Source organism: Notolepis coatsorum (genome assembly GCF_963971535.1).
Source record: "Notolepis coatsorum genome assembly, chromosome: 8".
NCBI classification, from domain to species: domain Eukaryota; kingdom Metazoa; phylum Chordata; class Actinopteri; order Aulopiformes; family Paralepididae; genus Notolepis; species Notolepis coatsorum.
This window is the reverse complement of record NC_140172.1, coordinates 15,645,534-15,673,487: the sequence shown is the minus strand read 5'-3', so window position 1 is coordinate 15,673,487 and position 27,954 is coordinate 15,645,534. Positions and strand designations below refer to the sequence as shown.

Genomic DNA, 27,954 nt, shown 5'->3' with positions numbered 1-27,954 from the left:
TGTGAAAGTTTTCAACGCGCGCACAATATGTGCACGGAAGATGTATATCTAGGGCTGGGCGATATAACGATAACGATAAATATCGCGATATATTTTAATAATCGAATGTTTTTTTTTTTTTTTTTTTTTGTGACCTGCAACAGGGCAGTTTTAAAAAAGAGGTGGTGGACAGACTTGTCTTTCTTGCCTGCAACTTAAAGTAATGGCTTTGCTTGTCCAAATGACAATACTGACCAAATTGAGATTTATTGTTCTCTTGTCCATTTATTTTGTTTGCTTTCTAATTTAAAATACAGTTTGAAACTGTCTGTACACAGTAGGCTATGTGTGCTAGCAGAACTAGACTCCAGTCACGAGTCACTGTGCACATGTGCGGTGGTTTGTCCACCAAAAAAGCGCCAAAAGATCGAAAATAAACGAGCAGAGCCAGAACTGTTCAACTCCCCTGGAGCCACAGCCAGCAGAGAAGCCGGTTTACTTTCGCTTTTAAACCAGCTGCAGCCTGAGAACTGGAGTGTGAGGGGATGTAACACTAAAGATGGCGGCAATGACAAAGAATTGCTGCAAAATAAACATACATCTGTTGTTAAAAAAAAAAAAAAAACATGTATATATATATTTTTTAATACTTATAACAATTCGATAATTATCGATATCGAGAAATATGATAACATTATCATATCGTTATCGTAATTTTTTCCATATCGCCCAGCCCTATGTATATCTCATAAAGGTTAGAGCGAGACGCTCTATAGCAGTGGTCACCAACCTTTTTAAGCCCAAGATCACTTTTTTTTTTTTTTTGGTGAAGGCAAGATCTACCTATTGAAGCGTTGAGAGAAAAAGACAGCCAAGATTGTACTTTAAACTAAATGACTTATTTGCCTGTATTCTAATTACATGCAATGCTTTGGTCCAACATTAAAACGTCAAAGTAGAACTATTATGTACTTTCTCAGTCAGTGCTAAGTGCAGTCATCTTATGCAGCATCACTTTTCACATCAAAACAAAAGTAGAACTGTAATGTGGACTCTCATATTATTAACATTAACATATTTACAATTAGCATTTTATAAAGTAGAACTATAATGTGTACTTTCTCAGTCAGTGCTAAGTGCAGCATTACTTTTCACATCAAAACAAAAGTAGAACTGTAATATGTACTTTCTCAGTCAGTGCTAAGTGCAGTCAGTGCTAAGTGCAGCATCATTTTCACATCAAAACAAAAGTAGAACTGTATGTGTACTTTCTCAGTCAGTGCTAAGTGCAGCATTACTTTTCACATCAAAACAAAAGTAGAACTGTATGTGTACTTTCTCAGTCAGTGCTAAGTGCAGCATTACTTTTCACATCAAAACAAAAGTAGAACTGTAATGTGTACTTTCTCAGTCAGTGCTAAGTGCAGTCAGTGCTAAGTGCAGCATCATTTTCACATCAAAACAAAAGTAGAACTGTATGTGTACTTTCTCAGTCAGTGCTAAGTGCAGCATTACTTTTCACATCAAAACAAAAGTAGAACTGTAATGTGTACTTTCTCAGTCAGTGCTAAGTGCAGTCAGTGCTAAGTGCAGCATCATTTTCACATCAAAACAAAAGTAGAACTGTATGTGTACTTTCTCAGTCAGTGCTAAGTGCAGCATCACTTTTCACATCAAAACAAAGGTAGAACTGTAATGTGGACTCTCAGGGTAAGATCTAAAAAAAATATATATATTTAATTTTTTTTTTAATTTTTAATTTTCATGGAAAGATCTACAGGGACAGTCTCAAAGATTGACCAGTCGATCAAGATCGACGGGTTGGTGACCACTGCTCTACAGGATGTAGCATAGGGCTGGGCGATATGGCCAAAAACGTTATTGCGATAAAATTATAAAATTATTTTCATATAACTCTATATCGATAATTATCGTTGATATAATTTCTGTCAAGTTTAATTAACTTCTTATGCCCGGCACCGATGGACGGGCTATTAATAGACTTGTTTTGCTGCTGCGAATGTCTCGAGTTGATGTCGTCATCAGTCCGCGCACGTTCTTCTACGCACCAGTGCATAGATTATTATATTCCACCAGGGGGCAACCTACCGCCACTTATAAGAATGGAACTAACAGTTAGCCAGAGCAAGCGGTGTATCCCATGACAATGTACTAACTATCACCCTAAAATACTCCGTTCCGCCCCAATACATTGCAACGACGTCCACCGCATACCCCACACTACTCTAACCGTGGCCTCAGAATTCACGCCACACACCCACTCGGCACGTAAACTATAAAATAGCGGCGTACAAGCTAATTATCCTAGCCAGCCTTGTTTCCAATGTACTAACTATCACCCTAAAATACTCCGTTCTGCCCCAATACATTGCAACGACGTCCACCGCATACCCCACACTACTCTAACCGTGGCCTCAGAATTCACGCCACACACCCACTCCGCACGTAAACTATAAAATAGCGGCGTGCAAGCTAATTATCCTAGCCAGCCTTGTTTACTACTAGAGTCCTACCTCTCTACCCAGAGGTGCACCGCGGGTCTCCTTTGCTGTCGGCCATCTCCTTCACTGATTGGTTGTTAGTGCGTGTGCTCATATCCAAGCTTGGAAAATCGATATATCGAAACGTTGCGACCACGTTTCATGTTTATTTCGAGGAAATAATTTAACGCGATAGTTATCGTTATCGTTTTATCACCCAGCCCCAATGTAGCATAACAGCAATAACGTAACCACTACACCTCCCTCTAGCTGATCTTCCAGGTGACTCCTCTGCATTGGTCCCAGTGGATGGTGGTCCTGAAGATCTCCATCCCAGTCATCCTCTTGGACGAGGCCCTGAAGTACATCTCCAGGAACCATCTAGAAGGTACGGTGTGTGTGAGAGCCTAAACATTTCTTTTTGGACAAGCAACGGTTTCACTTTGAATCTCGTATGCAAGTTTCATATCGTTAGCCTCATACGATAATTACCCAAGTAATTTTTCACGATTTTTGGAAAAGAAGAAAAAACACATTTTCCAGCAAATGTGTATGAGTTTTTCATTTATATTTTGAAAATAAGTTCCACAAGGTGTATCAACAAGTTTGCAAAAATACAAAAACACAACAACCATTGCATAACAAAATAAGGTGACTTTTAAACAAAATATGTCGTGACTTAGGCATTTTTTCCTCGTACATACATACATGTCACACACTAAAGGCCTCTGCATGCTACAGAAACTGCAAAGCAACTGCAACACAACATCGACAACGCAACAGTGTTGCAGACACTCTGCCTTTATGCTTCTGCAACATCGACGCACAGCCTATGCAACATTGTACCCCGGATGTAGCTAGGTTCCCTAGATAGATGAAACTTCCCTTCTCAACCAACCCATTGATAACAAGCAGAAAAAGAAGCACCATTTTTACTTCCGGGCGGGGGGTTTCAAAATAAAAGAGCGACGTCTAAAAGCACCGTAAATACGTTTATTTTGTACATTATCTAACGTTATTTTAGATACGTTATCTAACTAGTTTAGGTTCGTGTTAACGTTAGATAATGTACAAAATAAACTTATTTACGGTGCTTTTAGACGTCGCTCTTTTATTTTGAAATCCCCCGACCGGAAGTATTTGTGATGTATTCTGCTTGTGTAACTTCTGTGTTTGTTGTTGTCTGTAGATCGTTGGTGAACAACTAACTTTAGGTTAGTTTTAACGTTAGCTAGCAGCAGGGATGGACGCCTTTGTGCAAATGCAGGCAGCTACAGGCACTCGAGGTCGAGGAAGAGCTGCTGAATTTAATCGACAGGAGAGAGAGCTCGTCAAAGCCGGATATATCCCTGTGGCTGTGGTTGTAGGCATAGATATATATAGAACACTAGATAGCTTACCCGCGCTGCTGGCCAATGGAGAGCGACGTCACTGAACCGCCGCCATCTTGCCGAGGTCAGCCTTGAGTGAGAGTGAGTGAGCTCCACAGACAAAAATACTCATAACTCGCTGAAATATTGACGGATTTACAAACGGGTTGGTTTGCTATAAACATCAAAGATGTAGTTATGATACTGCATACTTATAAAAATGTTTTTTTTAAAGATTTTTTTTTTAAACGCTTGAATCATAGCCACGTTAATAATGCTTGTAATAAACCAAACCGTTTGTAAATCCGTCAATATTTCAGCGAGTTATGAGTATTTTTGTCTGTGCAGCTCACTCACTCTCACTCAAGGCTGACCTCGGCAAGATGGCGGCGGTTCAGTGACGCTGGTGACTCCGCCTTAAGCTATCTAGTGTTCTATATATATCTATGGTTGTAGGCACGAAAGTGCAGCTCGAACTACCTGTTATTGCTGTTTAACTTGTCCGTGTCCAGTCCTTTCGATTAGCCCCACCGTTCATTGTAAACAATGATGCATGTAATTATATTAACACTTTGACTGCCTAAAAACGCTTTACAGCGTCATTGCTGGCCATGCTAAAGTTGCCGGGGGACGCTGTACAGCGTCCTTATATCAATATTTCAAAAATCTGGAATCTGATTCATATTCCCCCTCCGCTGGCCTGAGATTCACCAGCAGGACCCACTGAGCTCTCTGGCGGTTCAGGAGCGCCATCTGGTGGCCGATCGGCGCAACCGCTTAACAGGAAGCGCAGTAGAGGTTTTGCTGGTCGGCCCTATTACTTCCGGGCACTCGTATAGGTTCCGGCACTCTAGCTCGTCACACTACATAGCGATCGATTGCCAATAACTCGATAAACAACATGATTTGGACGTATATACCATTATACAAGCTGGAGATGGACCGGGTAATAATATATCCCATAATGATAAAATGTCTACTCGACGATGATCGCCCAACGGCGCGCGGAGACTGGGGTGAGTTTCAGCGTGTAACGTTACCATCTTCGATACTAACTGCTTTTATCAACATTTGACCCACATTAGATGATTGGTATAACGCTGCCCACGGAATTATAAACGCCCCCTCGCCCATCCGGTCAACATCAGATGACGTGTAGTAACTTCTAGAAGTACGTCTAGTTGGAATTTTTTATAACGCGCTGATTGCCATCAAACTGTATTTCATCATCAATATAATGCATTTGGGGCTATATATCACGTTCTGGAGAAAGTTGCAGAAAGAGATGAAAACATACTTATACATTAGACCATACTTTACTATGAATATGTGAATGAAAAAGTTTAACGTTGCTACACAATGAACAATACATATAGGACTTTGAATGGGCCCTAATAATGGCAATGTAGCAATAGAATTTAAAAAGTTATAGCCCTGCAAAGAAGGGGACTTTCTCCATAGACAAATAGCGCTGGCAATCTATGGTATATCATTAATTTAATCCAAGGCAACCAAAGTGTTAACGTTACTGTGTGTTGTTGTAGCTATGTTAACACTTTGGTTGCCTTGGGTTAAATTAATGATATACCATAGGTTGCCGGCTCTATTTGTCTATGGAGAAGTACCCCTTCTTTGCATGGCTATAACTTTTTAAATTCTATTGCTACATTGCCATTATTAGGGCCCATTCAAAGTCCTATATGTATTGTTCATTGTGTAGCAACGTTAAACTTTTTCATTCACATATTCATAGTAAAGTATGGTCTAATGTATAAGTATGTTTTCATCTCTTTCTGCAGCTTTCTCCAGAACGTGATCTATAGCCCCAAATGCATTATATTGATGATGCAATACAGTTTTATGGCAATCAGCGCGATATAAAAAATTCCAACTAGACGTACTTCTAGAAGTTACTACACGTCATCTGATGTTGACCGGATGGGCTAGGGGGCGTTTATAATTCCGTGGGCAGTGTTATACCAATCATCTAATGTGGGTCAAATGTTGATAATAGCAGTTAGTATCGAAGAGGGTAACGTTACACGCTGAAACTCACCCCAGTCTCCGCGTGCCGTTGGGCGATCATCGTCGAGTTGAAATCTTATCATTATGGGATGTAAATTTACCCGGTCCATCTCCAGCTTGTATAATGGTATATACGTCCAAATCATGTTGTTTATCGAGTTATTGGCAATCGATCACTGTGTAGTGTGACGAGCCAGAGTCGCGGGACCTATAGCGAGCGCCGGAAGTACTACGGTCGTCTAGGACAACCTCTATTCAACATCCTGTTTGGCGATTGCGCCGATCGGCCACCAGATGGCGCTCCTGAACCGCCAGAGAGCTCAGTGGGTCCTGCTGGTGGATCTCAGGCCAGCGGAGGGACATTATGAATCCGATCGCAGATTTTTGAAATATTGATATAAGGACGCTGTACAGCGTCCCCCGGCAACTTTAGCATGGCCAGCAAAGACGTGAAAAGACGTGTCCCGGCACTCAAAGTGTTAATAAATTCTGAATGGCATTAACATTAGTTGGGTATGATAGCATTGAATAGCATCAACGCTAGCTGGCTGGCTACAACAAATTATCACAAGCTGGCATCGTAAAATATCAACACCAGCCATGGGAACACTGTTTACTAAATTGTGGAGGCTTTTAATCATCAAGGTAAGATGATTTGAAAGCGTATGCTATGGAAGTCCCCTGCGGCTCCACTTTGTTGAAATGTACATAATATGGGCTATACTGGATACCACCGGTTAATTCGCAATCTTTTATTGGTTTGTCATGACAAACCAATTACATAATCCAACATATGTGTAAGAAACTAACATATTCCAGTTAACGGTATATATTTTTAATGATTCGTTACGGCGAAATCAATACTTCCATTTGTATAAATTACATTAACTCGAGGATAGTATTCCTGCCTGCGGGACCAATATTATTCTATGACAGCCCCGCCCCCATTCGCTAACCAACCAATCACTGCTACGCAACATTAACACAACGGTTGTTCAGATTAGATTTTGGTCGAGAGGTACGCAACATCCTCGCAAACACACTCTACAACACCCTCTGCAACATGTTGCGTTGCAGTTGCTGTAGCATGTAGAGGCCTTAAGGCAGTTGTTATACTTGCCTAAGTCATGCGATCGCCATCTGTGTACGTAACGTTAAAATGCACAAGTCACACGAGTGAGATAGGCAGATGGGGATTTTTGAACATAACAAGCGTTCTGATTGGCTGAGGACATTAGGCACTAAGCCAGGGTGATGCAGCAGTGTGAGGAGAGTACAGTTAGGCAGAAATCTCAATTTGGTCAAAAAATTACTTAGGCAATTATCGTATGAGGCTAACGATATGTTTAGCTCTTTTTTTTTAATGATTTATACGATCTCACGAGTGAGTTAGAAGAATTGACAATGAGGATGTCACAATGTATAAAATATATATTTAAAAAAAATTATAATAATAATTTAAATAAAACATTCGAATGTTGATTTAGAATTTGAATGCCAACGTAACGAACGAAGGTCCGAACGTTTGGGCTCAGCCCTACAATGTACACCTGAAAGGGTTGAAGCGTTCCATTTGATTGAAGTCAATGAATGTTCTGGGGTCAGGGGTCGGCAACCTTTTTGATATGAAGTGCCATTTTTAAAATGTCTTATTAATCAGTGTGCCATATCAACATTAACAGGTTCAGCGCCAGAGGTTGCTATGGGCGTTGGGCCGTTGTGTGCCAGCTCGCTGTTCAATGGGGATAAGTTCCGGTGTTTGCAGTGCTAAACCTATATTAAATATTATAGCTATGGATCTAATAACAACGTTGATTGTCAGTGAGTTTCTTCCGGTCAACATGCAAACATTTTTCATCCATACATTTCCGTTTTATACCGTGGTGAATATGAGTATAGTTTTAGAGTGGTCCTGTGTAATCCCAGGAAACTCCGGTAAACGGCGCTTTACTGCATTTCCTTATAAATCGCCTGGATCAAGAATCATTCTGAAATCAACCCTAGATTATTGGTATTATGTTTCATCATGCATGCACGAAAGGGGGGGGGGGGTTCTATGCTTCGAGCGCCACCAACGGCATACATTACACAGTACATTACAGACACGCTGCGATCGCGGATCAACATAAGATTGATAACATACAGTATAGTCCTTACCTCGTCTATGATGTACTGCAAAAAGAATAGTTTCAAGTTTCTTTAATAGTTGTCATACAGAAGTACAGAATACTTTTATACAAAATGCTTCTTTCTGTTACGCGAAGTAAAAATAGAAATCACGTACGTAGATACAGTGTTCAGTATATACATATGTACAATGTTTGATGCAGAATAGAAGTAACTGAGTTACCATACAATATACAATATACTATGCAATATACTAATATACAATACTATATAGTGCAAAGCAGAAATGGGATGAGGTACAATTTAGGTACAATTTACAGTAAGGTGTACTGAGGTATGGGTTGTAGTGCAAGTCCTTTACCAATAAATATAAAGTGTGTTTAGGTGTTCTAAAGTGTGCAGAGTGGGTGCTGCAGTGTGTTGTTTGTTTAAAGTGAGTGTGTGCATGTGGATGTGTGTGTTGTGAGTGCATTTGATGGTTGTTGCATAGTGTTATTGTTCATTGAGCAACCTGATGGCCTGGGGATAGAAGCTTCTTCTGAGTCTTTCTGTGCTTGAGACTCCCGTATCGCTTGCCTGACCGCAGCAGTTCAAAGAGGCAGTTGTTTGGGTGGCTGGAGTCCTTAATAATTCTCTTAGCTTTACCCCTGCACCGCTTGTTGTAAATGTTCTGGAGAGTGGGAAGCCCCCCTCCAATTGTGCGTTCGGCTGAACGTGCCACTCTCTGTAGTCTGCTTCGGTCTTGTGCGGTGCTATTCCCAAACCAGGAGGTGATATTGCTAGTCAGGATGCTCTCTATTGTACATGAGTAGAAGTTCTTAAGGATCTTCTGACTGACTTGGAACTTCCTTAGGCGCCTGAGGAAGTAGAGGCGTTGTTGTGCCTTCTTCACAACACTGTCAATGTGTGTGGTCCATGTCAAGTCCTCGGATATGTGGGCTCAGAGGTACTTAAAACTGTTCACTCTCTCAACCGGTGCCCCGTCGATGCTGAGGGGGCTGTAGTCCCTGACCCCTGACCTCCTAAAGTCCACAATCATCTCCTTTGTTTTGCTGACGTTCAGTGAGAGGCTGTTCTCCTGGCACCATCCCGCCAGGACCTTGACCTCTTCCAGGTAGGCCCTCTCATCGTTTGCAGAGATCAGGCCCACCACTACTGTGTCGTCAGCAAATTTGATGATTGTGTTGTTGTTCCGCTGAGCCACACAGTCATGTGTGTACAGGGAGTAGAGGAGGGGACTCAGAACACAGCCCTGGGGGGCCCCTATGTTGAGGGTGATGGATGAGGAGGTGGAGTTGCCTCCTCTCACCACCTGGGGTCTGCCCGTCAGGAAGTCTAAGACCCACTGGCAGAGGTCATAGTTCAAGCCCAGGTCCCTGAGCTTGGCTATGAGTTTGGAGGGGACTATGGTACAAATTACAAAATGTTGTGGAGGTTGAACTAACAGTTATGAGAACTTTAATTCTGATCAGAGAAATGCACCAAAGCAATTGATGCTTTCTTTCTCACAGTGTAGTGATGGATATGAGCATTTTAACAATAATGAGAATGAGAATGTTGACCTAAAAAAATAAAATATTGTAAATACTATAGCTATTGTCCATCAATATCTTCCTTTTGAATGAAATAGGTTCAGGAGAGATGTAGGGAGAGGGGGAGAGAGAGCAAGACACACACACACACACACACACATTTGCAATATTTACTGTGTACATTTATTCTGTACAGCTCAGTAGCTGTAACAGAATAATTGTATTAATTAACTATTATTCAATAGCGTTTAAATTATAATGAATTAAATAATTGTATAAAGATTTTTCCATGTTCTGTCATCTAATAATATATTCCATTACCTTTCCTATCTGTATCAAAGTCAAAATGTTGGCATTGTGTTGGTATAATATGCTATCTAGCTTGTGTGTCACTCTAGGGCTAGGCCTCCTGCTGGGTCCATTCATTGGAATAACAAAGGAACGACAGACTAGAAACTGGGCCTTTGTTCCAGGTGTGAATTGGTCTAGTGACATTGATCACATTGAATTCTGGGAGTGTAGTTTTTTCATCAGATAGCTGAATTCACTTGAATCCTTTCAAACTCGTGTGCTGGAATGTAGTTAGGATTTTACCAGAATGTTTGATAGGACATTGATTGAAAACTATCAGCTAAAATTTTACAATGTTTGAAGGTATGAATCTGTAATTTTATATTATGTAACAAAAAAAGGGGGACATTTCTGAGGAGGAGGAGCTCTTGAGGTTAGACTCCTAAGGGTTAAAGGCCGAAATATGCAGGGGCGCCCCGGTGGCGCACCACGTATATGCTTGTAGCATAATTGCAACGTCCTTGGTTCGAATCCGGCCCAGGACATGTGTTGCAGGTCCTCTCCATCTCTCTCCCAATTTCCAAAACTGTCTTGTCAATAAAATGCACTTTAAAAAAAATTCCCTACAAAAAAGATATCTTAAAGGTCCCCTGTCTTATAAATTGCCTTTTCCAGTGTTTAGCATTGTTTTCTAGCAATGGGGGTTTGTATCAATGGGGTCTGTGTCTCTAATTCTCATTTTGGCGGATTGCTCCAATTCAGTTGAGACAAGATCCTCCCCCAGTGAAGTAAGCCATTCTGATTTGACTCGCTATCCTACGTAGCAAGGAGCTGATCTGCATAACTAACGCCCCCTCTATGGTTGTAGCCACACTCAACCATTCGCTCAACAACAGAGCGAGTGGAAATACTGACACTTCCTCAAACGGGTTGACGTGCCGTGGTTGCCGACAGAGAGAGCAGAGAACGAGCGAGCGAGAGAGAGGGAGAGAGCATCTTACACACACTCCCAACCGCGCGCGTGCAGGGAAACACACACATGCTGTCGGGACACAGACCATGACGAGCGAGCGAGCGAGAGGGCGGGAGAGAGAGAGAGAGAGAGAGAGAGAGAGGGACACGGAGCATCTTACACACACTCCCCGACCGCGCGCATGCGGGGAAACACACCCACTCCCGCCCGCTCGCTCTCCTCCCTCTCCCCGTCGGCACTCGCGTCACATCAACCTGTTGCAAAATATCATAGCGCACACTCCCACGAGTATTCCGATCCGTGCAATAATATTCATAGGGGTATACAGTATATTGTCATTTGAAACAAGTTACCAATGCATTGTCCCGTGGGATTATGCCCCCCCCCCGCGGCGAAATTAATTAGTATCCCCCTCAATCTCTCTATGTCTCTCTCTGTCTGCCAGTGCAGACTGTGGGTGACTGTCACTCAAAGCGCTTTGCGAGTATGGGCAGAGCCCAGCCCAAAACAGCTTGAAATATTTTTTATTTTTTTCACTTTTTCTCCCATTTTCAATTTTTTTCTCCCATCCCAATTTCGTATCGTCCAATTCAACCCTCCCCTGTCTCGAACGTTGTTTCTTGCCTCCCACAAGCCGGCTGCAATGTGGACTAAGTCATACATAGCACAAGTCCCCTCCGGTACTCGAGGTAGCAGCCGTCGCATCTTTTCACCTGCGCAGCGCGATCTTTCAGCGGCGGGGGTCTGCGCTTTGGAGGGACGCCGCTCCCGTCGCTTCTTGATTCTACTGCGCAGGCGCACCAACCGACCTGTAGGAGTCGCTGTCCACAACGTCCGATCCCCACCCATCAGCTTCCCACCCCCTAATACTGCCAATTGTATTAGTACGGACGACCAGCCAAGCTGATAGCAATGTGGAGCGCTGGGTTCGAACCCAGCGTCTCCAGCATTGGAGGTGAGTGCCTTGCCCACTGCACCACCTAGCCGCCCCAACAGCTTGAAATCTTGAAGTGGAAAATGCTGCTTTAGAGTACTTGATTAGAAATACAAAACAATGAATTTTGGGGGGGGGGGGGGGGGAAACTTACAGATGTGTTCCATAGACTCACAGGAATTGTGTAACATTGCCCAAATAGTGAAAGGAATAGCAAGACATGTCCCCTTTAAAAAAGAAAAGGCCGAAATATGCTTCAACGTCGGCCGTCGCCGATATTTTGTGTGTCACTGGGAGCTAGACCGACATACTTCCACCGTCAGTTCAGCGAGTGGGTTGCAGTACACTGCCGAACCACTAGGTGTCTGTGCTGAGTTCTGTTGTACGTATGGCTATATTTTTTGACTTTTTCGGCCAGTCTTCGATTTGGTCCATGTTTGTAATGTAGTTAATCACAATCGATAATGGAATGCTCCAACCAAGCTCCAGAGATGATCGCCAGTAGGCTTCTGGGAGCCCCGGCAGCCTTGCCCCAACCACCACAAAAAAAAATTCATCCAAGTATAAATTAAACATAAGGTTGCTGACCCTTGTTCTAGTGATTTCAGTTAAAATTGTATCCAACAACTGACCGTGAGACTCTTTTTGCTCTCTTTTTCTCTTCCTCCACTATTGCACTTCTATTGCAGCCTAAACTCTTTTGTCTTTGTCACACCTTCTATGAAAAGGTGTTCTTTATTTATCTCTGCTTTCCACTTGCAAGAAAACCTCGTCGGTATACATGTTGTCACAATTCTGATCATGTTTTTTTTTTTATCCCCTTTTAATTAGGTGACGAGGAGAAGAAATACAGGAGGAGACTGCGTCAGAAATAAGACCACCCCCCACCAGTACACACACCTACCCTTTTTCATTGTTTAGTTTAGCTAGAAACCTTCCTTCTCCACTGGCCTCAGTCCCCCAACTCCTGCATGTCCAAACAACCACCAGTAGCGGGGCTTGCATGAGACAGGGAGATAGAGAAATGGTGTGTGTGTGTATGTGTGTGTGAGAGAGAGAGAGAGAGAGAGTTGTGTGTTACGTGTGTGGAAAGCTTGCTATGGTGCGAGTGTGTGTGTGTACTCTGAGAAAGTGAGTGATGTGTGAGAGAGAGCGCAAGAGAGAGAGAGAGAGAGAGAGAGAGAGAGAGCTGGTGGGTGAATGCATGCCTACTGTATGTTCACACAGTTGCAACAGCAAAACAGCGTAGGCCTCTGCTTTACAAAATAACATTAGTTTTAGTTTGCTCGGTAGTTTTTGACCGTAGTACAAACGGTGCAAATATAGTGGTGTAGAAACTGGACTTTTGGGAGGGACCGATGGAGATTTAGGACACGAGGATAGGACGTGAGACTGAGTGGGTGTGTGGGGGCAGACGGGGTGTTTTGAAATGAGACGGAGAGATGGGGGCGCCACCAGCGCGGGCAACTTGGATGGCAAGCGACACACCCCTCCCTGCACTCGGGGGTCGTGCTTAGACCAGTGCAGTGACCCCTTCATGTGTGTCCATCAAAACATTCACGGTGAGCAGAGGACCCCGCCCTCTCGCCTGGAGGCCTCTGCCACTGCTCACGCTCCTGGCCGTCACTTCCTGCTCGCCGTCACTTCCTGCTGTCCTCTAGGACAGCATTGTCATAGCGCTGTTCCTCCTCCTCCTCCTCCTCCTCCTCTTCTCATTCCATTAATCCCCCGAAGCTCCCGTTCGCTCTGTACATAATGCCGAAAAAACGATAACTTCGTCCTCCCTTTTCTCTCTCTCTCTCTCTTTCCTCCTTCTCGCTCTCTCTCTCCCCCTCTCTCTCTTTGACGAGGCCACCGTTAAGGCCAGGACAGTGCTAAAGAGCGGCCTGGCTCTCTGACTGAGTGGGGTGTGTGTGTAGGCTGGTTCTTCCTCCTCTTCCGCAGGTGTGAATAGCTTTAACGCTGCTGCTTCTTAGCCTCTTCCTTTAGCTCTTGTAAGGAGGAGCTGGGGTCAGCTCTCACCACTTGGCAATCATACAAATTTAAAATGTGAATGTCTCTTTTTATCGCACCAAAAGCCAGTGCGGTTCTACTAGTCGTTGTGGCCAGTTCACTTTACCCCCTAGTCGGTTCTCATGCTTAACCGTGCACCCTCACTAGACCCCCCCCCCCCCCCGTTTGTCGGCCTGGGCTGGAGGGCTGCGAGCGCAGATTGTCGCGGGACCCTTCCGGGGAGCGAGGCCCGTGTCTCCTCCATCTGTGAGGGAGGTTTGGGGGGGAAGGAACGGCATGTTACCGCCGCCGCTTGGTTGTACATTTTGTACTGGGTTCGCCTCAGTCTTTCATCGTTACAACACGCCGCACATTAATAACGACGACATCAGTGCCTGATATTATAGCCCACTGCACTTCCACATTGGATGTGGTTAAATAATGAATGTTTTGTTTTTTTGATGCCTTTAAAAATCCCCCTTTCACTGCAACTCACCCATATTGACTGTCATTATATAGTGATCCTTATTGCGAGCACTTATAAGGTCTTAAATATTGAATGTCACCGTAGTCTTAATATAATTCTGTTGTACTAGGAATCCGTTGTGCTCTGTGTGTGTAGACCTCGATCAAATGGCATCTGAATAAGGCCTGGGCGTTCGTTTTAGCCTGCTCGGTGCGCCAGGTGGGTGGGCAGTACAGCGTTTGCTATAAAACTCTAAATAATTAAGAAAGTAATTTTTAGTGTAGGTTTTTTTCTTCTTCTGTAACTGACAACTTTACATGACGCTATCTGAATTGTACTGTAAGTAACAGAACTCCACCCACCTGGTACTCCTAGGAGGATAAAACGACAAATTCTGAGGATTCTTTACTTAATACGGTTTGACCCCAGTCTGGCTCTTGTGTGCGCTGCTTCCTCGGCTCCTCTTCGCTCCCCTGTGTTGCTTCAGCCGTGCAGGCTCAGTTGGGTATTGTTTTTATAAATGACTAAATAATAATGTATTTGACTGAATGAACCCAGGGGGTTTTGGATAGTCTTTTCTTTTCTTTTTGGGCTCTTGATTATGGGTTTGCTGTGGGGTTAAGGGGCTCCGTCGGCTGGGTTGAGGGGCTCTGTGTGGACTGGGCCCGGGGTGCTTTCCTCCCCCCCCCCCTCCTAGCCCTCAGCTGCTGGGTTGGTCTAGGGTTGGAGGAAGCTGCACATTATATCAAAGTTTCACAGATTTATTTGTGGCGGGTCAACAAACATCAGATAGACCCATCGTTCCTCAAAACGGATACAGTAACATATCAACAGTTAGCTTCTTGTGGGGTCTGTATAGTCTTTCCCCACTGCTGACTAACGAACGCACACCGGCCAGCCAAATAAATCAAATAAACGCAACGCGTGTGCGTGTGATTCCGACCACACTGGATCGGATACCAACAATATCTCAAAACGATGAGGATAAGGTTACATCATGAGCTGAACCTTGCTCTCTAAACTATAACAATAGCTTGCTATTGAAGAACTCTTTAACAAACGGAATCGATGTTCATTCATTTGCTATATTTGTCACCAATATCCCCAGACCACCAGGGCCCCATAGTATGATCTGACCGCTGATCCTGGGTCAGTGACCAGGACAGGGGCGAAACTTCCACTAGGGACAGGGGGGACATGTCCCCTTCACTTTTCAAAATATTGTTTTTGTCACTCTCACTTTGTACACACAAAAAAAAGTATGGTTAAATGGTAATCGTTGTGGGTGAGATTTGAGCTTCATGCACGTGCGTTCTTCACATGCACAAAACAAAACACATACTTCCCTTCCCCATAATAATTGTGCCCCCCCCCCCCCCCCCCCCCACTTCTCACACTGAAGTTACGCCCTTGGACCAGGACCACATGTCTCTTTAGACCTCATTCAATCTAACATACTTGGGACTGACCCTAGATCAGTACTGATCCCACTTTGAGAGAGCCCCCCACCCCCACGGCCCCATAATGTACCGTTCGGTCTGTACAGCCTTGTCGTTATTTTACTACTGAATTCTTGAACTATTGTACAGAAAGACGAGAAAGAGGATCGCATGGAACCTTGTTACTGTAATTAATAACCTATACAGTATATGATATTTAATTTTTTGATAACTTACATCGACGGAAACCTACTTAACCAACAACGGCAAACGGAAACTGCGAGAACTTTTGTTTTTTTTATTTTTTTATTTTGAGCACATGTTATCTAAGGATCTCAAATTGTCTTTTGTAGAATAGAACGATTGTTTATTATTCATTGTTTTTTTTTATTTGCTGTTTGTTTTTAGTTTTTTTTTGTCTTTTACTGTAGGGAAAGAATATAGATGTGTCATGACTAAAAGAAATAGACGAGAATCAGCGATTTTACACCTTAGAGTAACGATCATTTCAGTGATATTAATCTTGGTTTTTGAGAATGTTTTAAGAGTTTATAAATGAACTGTGTCTGGTTTACACTGAGTGATATATAAGCAATGATGGATCCTGGGTAATGAAGTCTTTATGTGTACATGGAAGGGCTTGGTGAGGCTCCAGGCTACTGGGATGGGGACCCCCCCATGTGGTGCAGGGGGGCCGGATGGTTGAGAGGGTTGGTCCATATGGGCATGGTACTCCAGGTTTCCCCTAACCACCCTGTGATCAATAAAGGGGTGATCAGGATGGTATTGATCCTGCTGGACCGCCCACTCCACCTGCTTTGTGTTGATTACACTTGACTGTACAGATTATCAGACACACCTGCTCTTGAAGGTTATTCATTCATTATTTGTTTCACTTTAATAAAATCCAATTGAAGGGGAGGAGGCGTGTTAAAGAGCGATTTCTTTTAATAAGAATCCTTTGCGTGAAAAACACTAATTCAATAATCCATTGTAGAGTTTTCAGATGAACGGTGTTTTTGAACCTAATTATCTAAAAGATGTTCCAACTGAGGGGGTTGTGTACGTTCATTAGTGAAGGACGAGAGAGGTGGAGTACTATTGGGTTGTCCCAAAACCTTTTCAAAACGAACTTCGCATGTGGTTCGTCATCTGGAGGGTTCGGGTGAGACACGGATTGTACGAGATGGGGGCGACACGCTTGATGTTGTCCAGGTGTTTCTGATACTTTGTACGTCGAGTGTCGCCAGAGTCTGGATCTTCACCGCTGAGAAAATAAAAAAGGGTTCTCTGTATTGCCTTGTTAATATTAATTGTGGACACATAATTTTATAAAAATGACAAAGATGTGGAAATAAAGATTATTTATCTTGTTATTTATTCAGAGGTTGTGTTCCTTTTTCTTTTCTTGTGTACCGTTCAAAAAAGACTATATGGGTTGGTTTTTTGATTTTATAGGTTGAGCCACTTTTCGAAGTCAAGATATTGAAACGCAAAAGATTGGCCTAGCAAGGGGAATTCTCTTTACAGCAAGAACACAGAGGGATTCAATCTGTAATAATAATAATTATTATTATTATCAGTACTACATTGGATTTAATACATTTCATAGCTAGCTCTTCTCTGAAAGAAAGGGTAATACCAGAGGTGGAAAGTAACTAATTACAATTACTCCACTTACTGTAATGATCTCGATGTAATATTTTTCAAATTGGCCAACGGCAAGTATTTTATTTGAACACATCACATTGTCCATCGATCTATTACATTCAGTATAAAGTTACACCTTTTGCACACCAGAGGGCGATACTGCACAAATCTCTGGCACCTGTTTACAACATGCCACAGTAAACCTATTGATATATAGATATGCGTTCAAAACAATCCACAGTGAATCTGTTAGTTACATCAATATTGTGCTGTCGGAACAGTCTTATGTTTGCAGATTAAGTATTTAATGTTCGCTATTGCTTGGTACAGAGCTGCCAACTGTCACACATTGAGCACGAGCCTCGTGTAAATGACCCTCGTCAAATGGCTCACACACCACAGTTTGATGTCTCACTAACTGCATTGATCAAAATGAGCTGTCATGCAGCCTGCATGTGGTGTACATGTGCTTACATACAGTAGGAGAGCCTGTCTCCCTCACTATACATCCATATCTAGTACAGATGTTGACCTCGACATGAACTGGGCAAATGTAGAAATTGAGAGATTTGTCTTTTTAATATAAGGTTTGGTTGTTCTTCTTTTTTTTTTTTTTTTTGTCTTTTTCCCCCTCCATTTTTCCTCCGATTTTCTCCCATCCCAATGTTAGTCGTATGCCAATTCCCAGTCCCTTCCTGATCGCTGCGCACTTACCCCCCACAGTCAGATCATCTGGGAGAGTGGAGGCTATCACGTGCTTCCTCCGACACACGTCCAGCCAATCACCGCTTCTTTTCACCTGGCAGCGCGGATTCTCACTGAGAGGGCGTAGCGTGTGGGAGGACCACACTATCCCCCTCACGTCCAATCCGCGCTTAGCAGGCGCCCCGACCGAACTGTAGGAGTCGCTGTTTACAACGACCCGGACCCACCCCGCCAGCTTCTCCCACCCTCTAATACTGCCAATTGTATCAGTGCAGACGGCCAGCCAAGCTGGTGACAACCCCGGAGCTGTGAGCTGGATTCGAACAGGCGAATCGAGCTCACAGCTCCGGGGCTGGTGACGAACGCAATCTCCGCTCGACCACCTAACCGCCGGTTTGGTTGTTCTTCTAATGTAACTCAAGTCCAGTAACCCCACAATATGCCACTGGTGGTCGTGTTGGAAAGCAGCCTAAATCACACTTTCTTAGCCTGCAGGAATCACTCTCTATTAACGGTATATTTTTTTCATATTTAAAGTTTTTATTTTTCACAAGCAAGACCATAACTAAGACAAAAATCATAATAATAATAAGGGGGTTGCAGAGTGTTACTAATACAAAGGTTCAGTAGTACACAAACGTATTCAAGATAGTGATCTAATAAAGTTACAGGGACCTTGAAGGCCATCAGGTTTCAGTGGCTCAGGAGGTAGAGCACTCGTCTGGCAATCCGGAGGTTCCCGGTTCCATTCCCGCTCCTCCCGGGCAGCGCGTCGATGTGTCCTTGAGCAAGACACTTAACCCCTAATTGCTCCCGATGAGCAGGTTGGCATCTTGCATGGTTGCCTCCGCCGTCGGTGTGTGAATGAATGGGTAACATTTTTAGTAACAAATTGTAAAGCGCTTTGGATAAAAAAGCAGCCATTTACCATCGGGCCTATCACTCTCTTGAAGGGATAGAGCAGCCTGTTCCATTGATAGCAAGTCCATGTAGTCCTTGCGCCAGTTCTCCAAACTGAAGCAGTTCGGTTTGCGTTCTTTCCAGTTCAATAAAATAATCTGTTTGGATGCTAGAAAAGCCAATGCTACAATATTTTGTACAATCTTTGCTTGAGCTGTGACAATTTTTACGCCCAATATACAAGTTATAGGGCAAGGATTAATGTCAATTTGGAGAGTAACTGACAGGTCCTCCTTAGCAATGTTGAACCAAAATTGCCTAACAAGCGGGCAGCGCCACAGCAAGTGCATGAGCGTACCCTCTACTCCACACCCATGCCAGCACAATTTGGGTAGGGTGTGATCAATTGTATTCAATGTACAGGGCGTTATATAGGCCCTGTGTAGTATCTTTAATTGTAAAATTGTATATCTTAACACATTTAGATATTTTAGTACTATTCCTAAGTGCTGCTTCCCATTGTGTTTCAGATATGGGTATACCCATGTCTCGCTACCATTGGACTTAAGTTTGGGTATTGGTATCAGGGGTGGTTGAACATGATAGCTTATACATTGCAGAGACAATGCCTTTCCTGCCTGTAATTCCCAACATCAAGTGCCGTTCAGCAGGGGGCGCTGTGGGCCGTGAGTGCCAGCGCTCTGTTCAATGGGATAAATGCCGGTGTTTTGCAGTGCTAAACCTATATTAGATAGTATAGCTATGGATCTAATAACACCGTCGATTGTCAGTGAGTTTCTTCCGGTCAACATGCAAGAAACGGATGATCTTTTCATCCATACATTTCCGTTTTATACCGTGGTGAATACGAGCATAGTTCCAGAGCGATTCTGTGTAATCCCAGGGAACGCAGCCAAAACAGCGTTTATCTGCATTTCACTGTAAATCGTCCCATGTCTCACCTGGATCAATGATCAATCTGAAATCAACGCTAGATTATCGGTATTATGTTTCCTCATGCATGCAAGAAAGGGTGGGGGGTGGGGTGGGTCGTGTTTCTATGCTTCGATCGCCACCAACAGGACACCGGCACACACACAGGCACACGCCCCGATTGCGGGGAAAGAATTCACGGATCAACGCAACATTGATAATATATAGCCCTTACCTTGTCTATGATGTACTGCAAAAAGAATAATCCAATTATCTGATCGCCATTCCAAATACTCATCACAATCATGTTTCCAACGTAATCCAGCAATGAATATGAACGGGGGGGGGGGGCCCTCGTCGAGGCAACTGTGGTAACCGCTTGTCTTGCCCGAGTAGTTAGACCCCGCCCCCACGGCCCAGCTCAGCCCAGACACCAAGCCACATCGTTTTAAATGGAGTGCAATAGCAGCCGCAAGGCGTTAGGCGGCGGTATTGGCCGTTTGCAATCTCAGACTCATTCAGGACAGCCTGCACAAGGTGCCTCGATGGATTATGAATGGCAATAGCGAATAAAAGAAATAACGACACAGAAACGTAGATCTACGTTTCTGGCACTCAACCGCTGGGCCACAGAAACGTAGATCTACGTTTCCGGTAACCAAAGGGTTTTAATGTCTCTTCCAAGACTATTTGTTCCTATAGCTATGCCTGTGTCTATGAAGAACAAGGCTACATACTGCATCAACATCTGAGTCATGATCGAACACTGGATTGACCACGATATTGTTTTTTTTTCCTCTAACATGCATTGGTTGCCATATGTTTTATAGTGAAATGCGCTATGCCTGTGGAATTGATCTTGGCTTTCACCCACTATGTTGTTAAATCAAGACATAATGTTTTTTGAGAAGCAATAGAGAAAGAGAATATGGCTGATAAAATAGTCCTGTTGAGCTGTATGCATGACACCAGCCTCCTTCCTGAACCCAATTTCCGTATTCGTTGTGTGCTGCCCCAGTATTATAATGCAGACAATTATTTACTTTGTGTGTTCATTGATGATTTAATAATAATCATATTGTATGGGGTGTCCAAGAACAGTCATATTGGAGAAGACAAATCATAAGTAGCTCCCTTAATATTAAAACGAGTGGTTTGGTTGAGTTACATGTCCATATCAAGTGGTAGCGTACTATGTCTGTATTCAGTAGGGGTGTAACGATGCATCGATTCTAATCGATTCAACTGCATCGATTTGAAAATGTTAGAACCGATTATAATCGGATTTTTCTTTTTTTTTTATGTTTTTCTTTTTTTTGTATTGTTTTTATTGACCTATAGTCCATTCATGCTGAGTGAATCAGTTCCCCCAGCCACATTTATGTATTCAAAAATGTTGGGGGAATTAACTGATAGAAAATTCATCAAATTGAATCGTGGTCAAATGAAGAGATTTCATGATGCATTGAATCGTTGCCTGAAGAATCTTAATGGTTGTGAGGTGGCATCGTTACACCCCTAGTATTCAGGTGTTACAGTATGGCTATGTACTGTAACACCTGAATAGCTACCTGTAGTTGCCTGTAGTTTCTACCTGTAGTTTGTGAGTCTGAGGCGCCCAGAAGATGCAGAGCGTAGGGGTCACATCATGTGATTCACTAGATTACAGGGCTTCTCAAACTTTTTCATACCGTGACCTCATTTTATTCGCGACCTGTAGTTTGAGAACCACTGCAGAAGATAAACCCCAATGAGAGAATGTAGAAGGATGATTATTCTGATCAGAGGTTTCACTCTCTCCACTGGCATCGCTCCATCTACAGTACAGACAATGTTATTGAGGTATTTAGGTAGGGCTAGTGCGTCTACGTTCGGTCAGGACACATTAAAGGAAGGTGAGGAGATGTATATTTCTTTATGGATTTCTTGTCCAGCAGGGTTTATTTTCACATGCAATATCCAGTTGTCATAAAGATTTTCCGTCATTGACTCAACAATCTGGATCCCACTTAAAAGAAACAACTATATTAACCGTCACTTTCAAACTAGCGTATCTCTCAAACTGAACTCCAACTCTTGTTCTATCTTCACACGAGCTCACAATACATACAAGGTACATACAACAAGATAACAGGCGTCTTAAAAGGATAGTCCGCTAAATTATTTCCCAGCCTTTTGTACAAACAAGCTAGGGAATTCTAAGTTAAATCTACCAACACATATCTTCTCAGATCAAGTCAAGAGTTTTATTTGTCACGGCATACAAGTATACAATGAAATGCGGGTGGTCTTGCCCGCAACGATGTGCAATACAGTAGTAACATATAATAGAATCCAATAAAACAACATTGTGCAATAAACAAGTAACATAGTATGGCATATCGGTATTTGTACATGAGTTGTTTACAGAGCATGGAGGACATGCTAGGTCCTTTGGTAGTGCATACACTGTTACTGTTACTATACTATTTTTAAAGTGACCTTTCCTTAGTGGCCATAAGTGTGGGCGTGTGCAGCATGAGTGTGTGCTTGCTCATGTTAAAGTGGCTGCTAGTGTGTGAGCGTGTACAGTGTGTGTGTCGTGTGTGTGCTCATGTGTGCTTGTGTGTGGAGAGTTCGGTGTTCAAGGCTCTGATGGCCTGGGGGAAGAAGCTGAGCCGAAGTCTCTCTGTCCTAGTAGCTGGGGTTCGCAGGCGTCTGCCTGACCTCAGCTGCATGAACATGCTGTTGTTGGGGTGGTGTGGGTCTTTCATTATTCTGCAGGCTCTGGATTTGCACCTCTTGTTATATAGGACCTGCAGGGGTGGTAGTGCAATACTCGTGGTACGCTCGGCTGAGCGCACCACTCTCTGTAGGGCCTTCTTGTCCTATGCCGTGCTGTTTCCATACCAGGCAGTGATGTTTCCAGTCAAGATGCTCTCTACAGCTCCGGAGTAGAAGGACTGGAGTATCTTCCCAGATACTCTGAACTTCCTTAACTGTCTCAGGTGGTAGAGGCGCTGCTTCGCCTTTTTTACGACTGAGTCTATGTGTGTTGTCCATGTCAGGTCCTCTGAGATGTGGACCCCACAGGTACTTAAAGCTGCTCACCCTGTCCACGGTAGCCCCGTTTATCCTCAGTGGTGTGTGTGTCTCCTGCTGACCTCTCCTATAATCCACGATCAGCTCCTTGGTTTTACCAATGTTCAGGAGCAGGCTGTTGTCCTGGCACCAGCGTTCCAGTACTTCAACCTCCTCCCGGTAGGCCTTCTCGTCGTTGTCCGAGATCAGCCCCACCACCACTTTGTCGTCCGCAAACTTCACTATGGAGTTGGAGCTGAACTTGGCCACACAATCGTGTGTGTAAAGTGAGTACAGCAGGGGGCTCAGAACACAGCCCTGGGGGGACCCGATGCTCAGGGTGATGGTGTTGGAGGTCTGACCCCCCACCCTGACCGCCTGGGGTCTTTCACTCAGAAAGTCCAGTACCCAGGCGCTCAGAGCGGAGCTCAGACCCAGCTCGATCAGCTTGTCCACCAGTCTGGTGGGGACTATGGTGTTGAACGCTGAGCTGTAGTCAATGAACAACAGTCTCACATAGCCCCCCTTCTGGCAGTCAAGGTGAGAGAGGGTGCTGTGCAGTACCTGGGAGACCGTGTCGTCAGTGGACCTGTTTGGCCTGTATGCAAATTGCATAGGGTCCATATCACTGGGGAGGGAGGCACAAATGTGATCCTTGACCAGCCTCTCGAAACATTTCATGGCCACAGAGGTGAGTGCCACCGGTCTGTAGTCATTGAGACATGAGGGTCCCCGAGATGAGATCTGATCAAATGGGAGTCCGCCGCCTGAGGTTTCTCTAATTTACAGTCACGTCGAGTGTACATACAGAAATGAGCATAAAAGCATTTAAAATCACACGGCATATCAAATCATAACAACGAGATGACAAGATGATGCAAAGAGCAAGGATAACAAATCAATTCAAACACACAACTTGATTGACAAAGGTTGGAGATCAAGGTTTTAAATTCTGTTCCAAGCAAACCCACGGGACGGGACCTTAACACATTGGGTGCCACGCCTTTTTCGGGCTCCAGCTATTCACTGCCACGCTTTAAAAGATAGGAGTCCGTCACATTGTTTGTAGAGCTATAACTATATTCTATATTATAGCTATGGATACAATACTATGGTCATTTGACAGTGACTTTCTTCCGGTCAAGATGCAAAAAAGAGATAATTTGTCCATGCATACATTTGCGCGTTATACCGTGGTGAATATAAGTATGTTTTTAGAGCGGTCTGGGGTAATTCCTGAAATGCTGAGGAATAGCTTTATGCTGTATTATACTATAACCGTTCCCGTTTCTTGCCTGAACCCGCTATTATTCTCAAATCAAATCTATATCATAGGTATTATGTTTCATCATGAATGCATGAAAGGGGGGGGGGGTCGTTTTTTGATGATTCTTTGATCGCCACCAACAGCATACGTTGTGGACTAAAGTTACACACACACGTTCGGATTGAGGTGAAGACATGCTTGGATTAACGCAAGATTGATATCATATAGCCCTTACCTTGACTAGGATGTACCCCAAAAAGAATATTCCAATTATCTGATCGCGATTCCAAGTATTGATGTCCATCGTGTCACCAACATAATCCACCACACATCATGCATCGGGAGCATTTGATTCTTCTCAATCCGACCGCTATAACTGCAACCCTTGCGGGGGGGAAAAACGACCCGGAGACATTAGATCGACGCACAGGCCAAGATACAAGGTTTCAAAGGGTGCTCGATACCGCCGTCTAGCTGGATGCAGCCGGTATTGCACTTTGGCAACATCAGACTGTAACACCAGGCTCCCTGGATGGATAATGAATAAAAATATCGGAAAAAAAGGAAAAACGACCCAGAAACGTGTTAACACGTGATTAGCACCCAAAGTGTTAAGGACCAGCCAGTCACTAGAACGGGTTCCAAAATAAGAACGGTATTCCAATAATGATGTAGTATAAGAAGGTAGCTTACCAGTAAGGGCCTTAAAATGTGTATTAATTAATATCTAACCTTGTTTCCAGTTTTATCTGCTCCGTGAAATAAAGCCTGGTAAAGAACTACTGCCTAAAGTGTCTATGGGGTAGAATTTCCGGTGTATGTACTTCCCCTGGAAGCTGCCTCCGAACGGACCAAACTTTTCCCGAATCCTGTCTGCAAACAAGCTAGATCGTCCCGGTCATGTAGTAAATTCTTCAGGCAAAGCCGTTGCAGTGGCTTAAACGAGGAAATATTGTGCACTTCACACGTTTCTATATTTGTTTTGTCAAAACCGGAAAGCCTGTAGCCTGTACTTCCTGTACTTCCGTTTACACACTTTAGGAGGCATATCTTTACCAGCCTAATTGTGTATCAATGTGGGGGGGCCCTTGACATGAAGATTGGTTGAGAACCACACTAGACTAAGGTATGTACAGACGGGAGTGTCTGCATACATTTCCACCAGCAGGGGGCGACCCCACACCACGTTTACCTCCTCGACTCCTCAATCCCACTATTATTGAAAACCAATCATACCAGATGTAATGTGGCCACAGTGGAGGAGACGGTTACTCTCTCTGATGAAATAGTGCTGATGACAGTATGGACTGAGATAGGTAGGTCAGCCGCGCCTCCAGTCAGAAGCTGTGTACACTGCAGCATGGTGCAGAGAGATAGAGAAGGCTACTCATTCATATTCAGGACAACATGGATAACATGCTGTGTTATAGTGGCCTATTGCTGTGGGCCTGGGGATTGGGACCTTCTGGTACCTGTCACCTAGATAGATACTCAAATAGAGAGACAGACAGATTAGTTGCAGCACACATAATGATCCACATGGGAAAAAAACATTCAGGTATGTAAGAGTATGTAGGTAAGTGTTTTCAATGATCCATAAGAAAATCCACACAACACAATAAATCATATTACAGTAGGCACAATATCAATACCTGTCTTCTGCCAGCACTGCCCGGTGTAGACGGGGTAGATATTCGTGCACATAAACACCTCCCCAGTGTCCCTCCACTCGATGAACGAGAGGTCCCCGTCTCTGATCCACCGGATGGAACCTGATTGATTGAATAGTTTATTGATTTAAATGGGTAACACATATACAATTGAACAGGTATACATATCAGCCCACTATTTACCAATAGGATCAAAAATATTTAAAAACACAATAAAGCCACAGGCTTGTTTCCATTGCGGTCCTTCATCATTGGTGTCCGTGGAGTTATGTGCTGGTGTGTGGACGTGGCTGTTTGTAGTGTCTGTGTGTCAGGATGTGTGTGATATATAAAAAAAAAAATTAAAATCAGAGTCTGTGGATATACATGGATGAGCCACGCCAGGGGGGGGGGGGACGACGACGACATATTGCAGACAACTTACAATCAATTGATCAACTATTCAATACTATTCATCCATGCATAAATACAGTAGTATTCCATTTTACAAACAAAAGAACAAAGGAAAAGACATATAATATAATCCCTTTGTTATCTACTCCCAGCTTCTGCTACTTATGATCCACCTCTTTATAGCTAATTTAAAAGTGGAGAAGGGGTTTATGGGCTTCAACTCCATTGGTAGGCTATTCCATAGTACTGCTGCTGAATACAGGAATTAGTTTTTGGCCTATTACTCTATTACACCTTACTGGAACGAGGTCTGTAGGGCTCCCCCTGGTGGCGTGTCCGTGTGAATGAACGAATGAATGATTGAATGAATGAATGAATGAATGAATGAATGAATGAAAACTTTTTTTAACAGATTGCAGAATGGGTACAATACAGTACAGCTCAATACGCACAATTGTTAAGCGGATGCAGACCAGAGAAAGACTTTCATTTTGTTTACATCAGGGTCCCCCATTTTCAATTCATAGTGTACATCCCCTTACCCTGTTAAAATATCCACTGAGGTACTGAGGGACAGTATTCCTGAGTATCTTGTGTACCATGCAGAGTTTTAATTGAGAGACCCTCTCCTCAACCCTGAGCCACTTGAGGCTGTTCAAATGTGTCTGTGTAAGGTGAGTCCTGGAATGGAGTTTTAAAATCATTCTAAATCATTTGTTCTGAGCTGTCTGTAGCCTACCTTCAAGTTCAAGTTCTTTAATAGTTGTCATACAGAAGTACAGAATACTTTCATACAAAATGCTTCTTACTGTTACGCTCCAGAGACTGTGCTAGACAAGATAGTATCAAATAACATAATAACATAATATAGCATGAATTTAGAAGAAGAAAATGAGGTCACAGTGTTCGGTATAGACATATGTACAATGTTCTGAGTTACCATATAATATACAATATACAATACTATGCAGTGTACTAATGTACAGTACTATCTAGTGCAAAGCAGAAATGGGATGAGGTACAATTTTAGGTACAATTTACAGTAAGGTGTACGAGTTGTAGTGCAATCCTTCATCCATAAATATAAAGTGTGGGGAGTGGGTGCTACAGTGTGTTTGTTTAAAGTGGGTGTGTGCTATAAGTGTGTGGAGTGGGTGCTACAGTGTGTTTGTTTAAAGTGAGTGTGTGCGTGTGGATGTGTGTGCTATGTGCGTTTGGTGGTTGTTGTTGTGTAGTGTTCATTCATTGTTCGTTTAGCAGCCTGATGGCCTGGGGATAGAAGCTTCTTCTGAGTCTTTCTGTGCTCGCCTTGAGACTCCTGTATCGCTTGCCTGACGGCAGCAGTTCAAAGAGGCAGTTGTTCGGGTGACTGGAGTCTTTAATGATTCTCTTAGCCTTGCCCTTGCAACGCTTGTAGTAAATGTTCTGGAGGGTGGGGAGCCCCCCTCCAATTGTGCGTTCGGCTGAACGTGTCACTCTTTGTAGTCTGCTTTGGTCTTGTGCAGTGCTATTCCCAAACCAGGAGGTGATGTTGCCGGTCAAGATGCTCTCTATTGTACATGAGTAGAAGTTCTTAAGGATCTTCTGGCTGACTTGGAACTTCCTTAGGCGCCTGAGGAAGTAGAGGCGTTGTCGTGCCTTCTTCACAACACTGTTAATGTGTGTGGTCCATGTCAAGTCCTCGGATATGTAGGCTCCGAGGTACTTAAAGCTGTTGACTCTCTCAACCGGTGCCCCGTCGATGCTG

At 43.5% G+C, this 27,954-nt stretch overlaps 1 protein-coding gene across 2 annotated transcripts in view; it reads left to right on the top strand.

The window, feature by feature from the left end:
- The window catches only part of atp2a3 (ATPase sarcoplasmic/endoplasmic reticulum Ca2+ transporting 3), a 195,214-nt gene extending 178,199 nt beyond the window's left edge, over window positions 1-17,015 (top strand). For both annotated transcript variants that reach the window (XM_084320256.1, XM_084320255.1), the window contains 2 exons: window positions 2,751-2,868; window positions 12,564-17,015. In XM_084320256.1, the coding sequence (XP_084176382.1) occupies window positions 2,751-2,868; window positions 12,564-12,607 (162 nt within the window). In that variant the 3' untranslated portion in view covers window positions 12,608-17,015. The remainder of the gene's footprint in view (window positions 1-2,750; window positions 2,869-12,563) is intronic.
- Window positions 17,016-27,954: the final 10,939 nt, after the last annotated feature.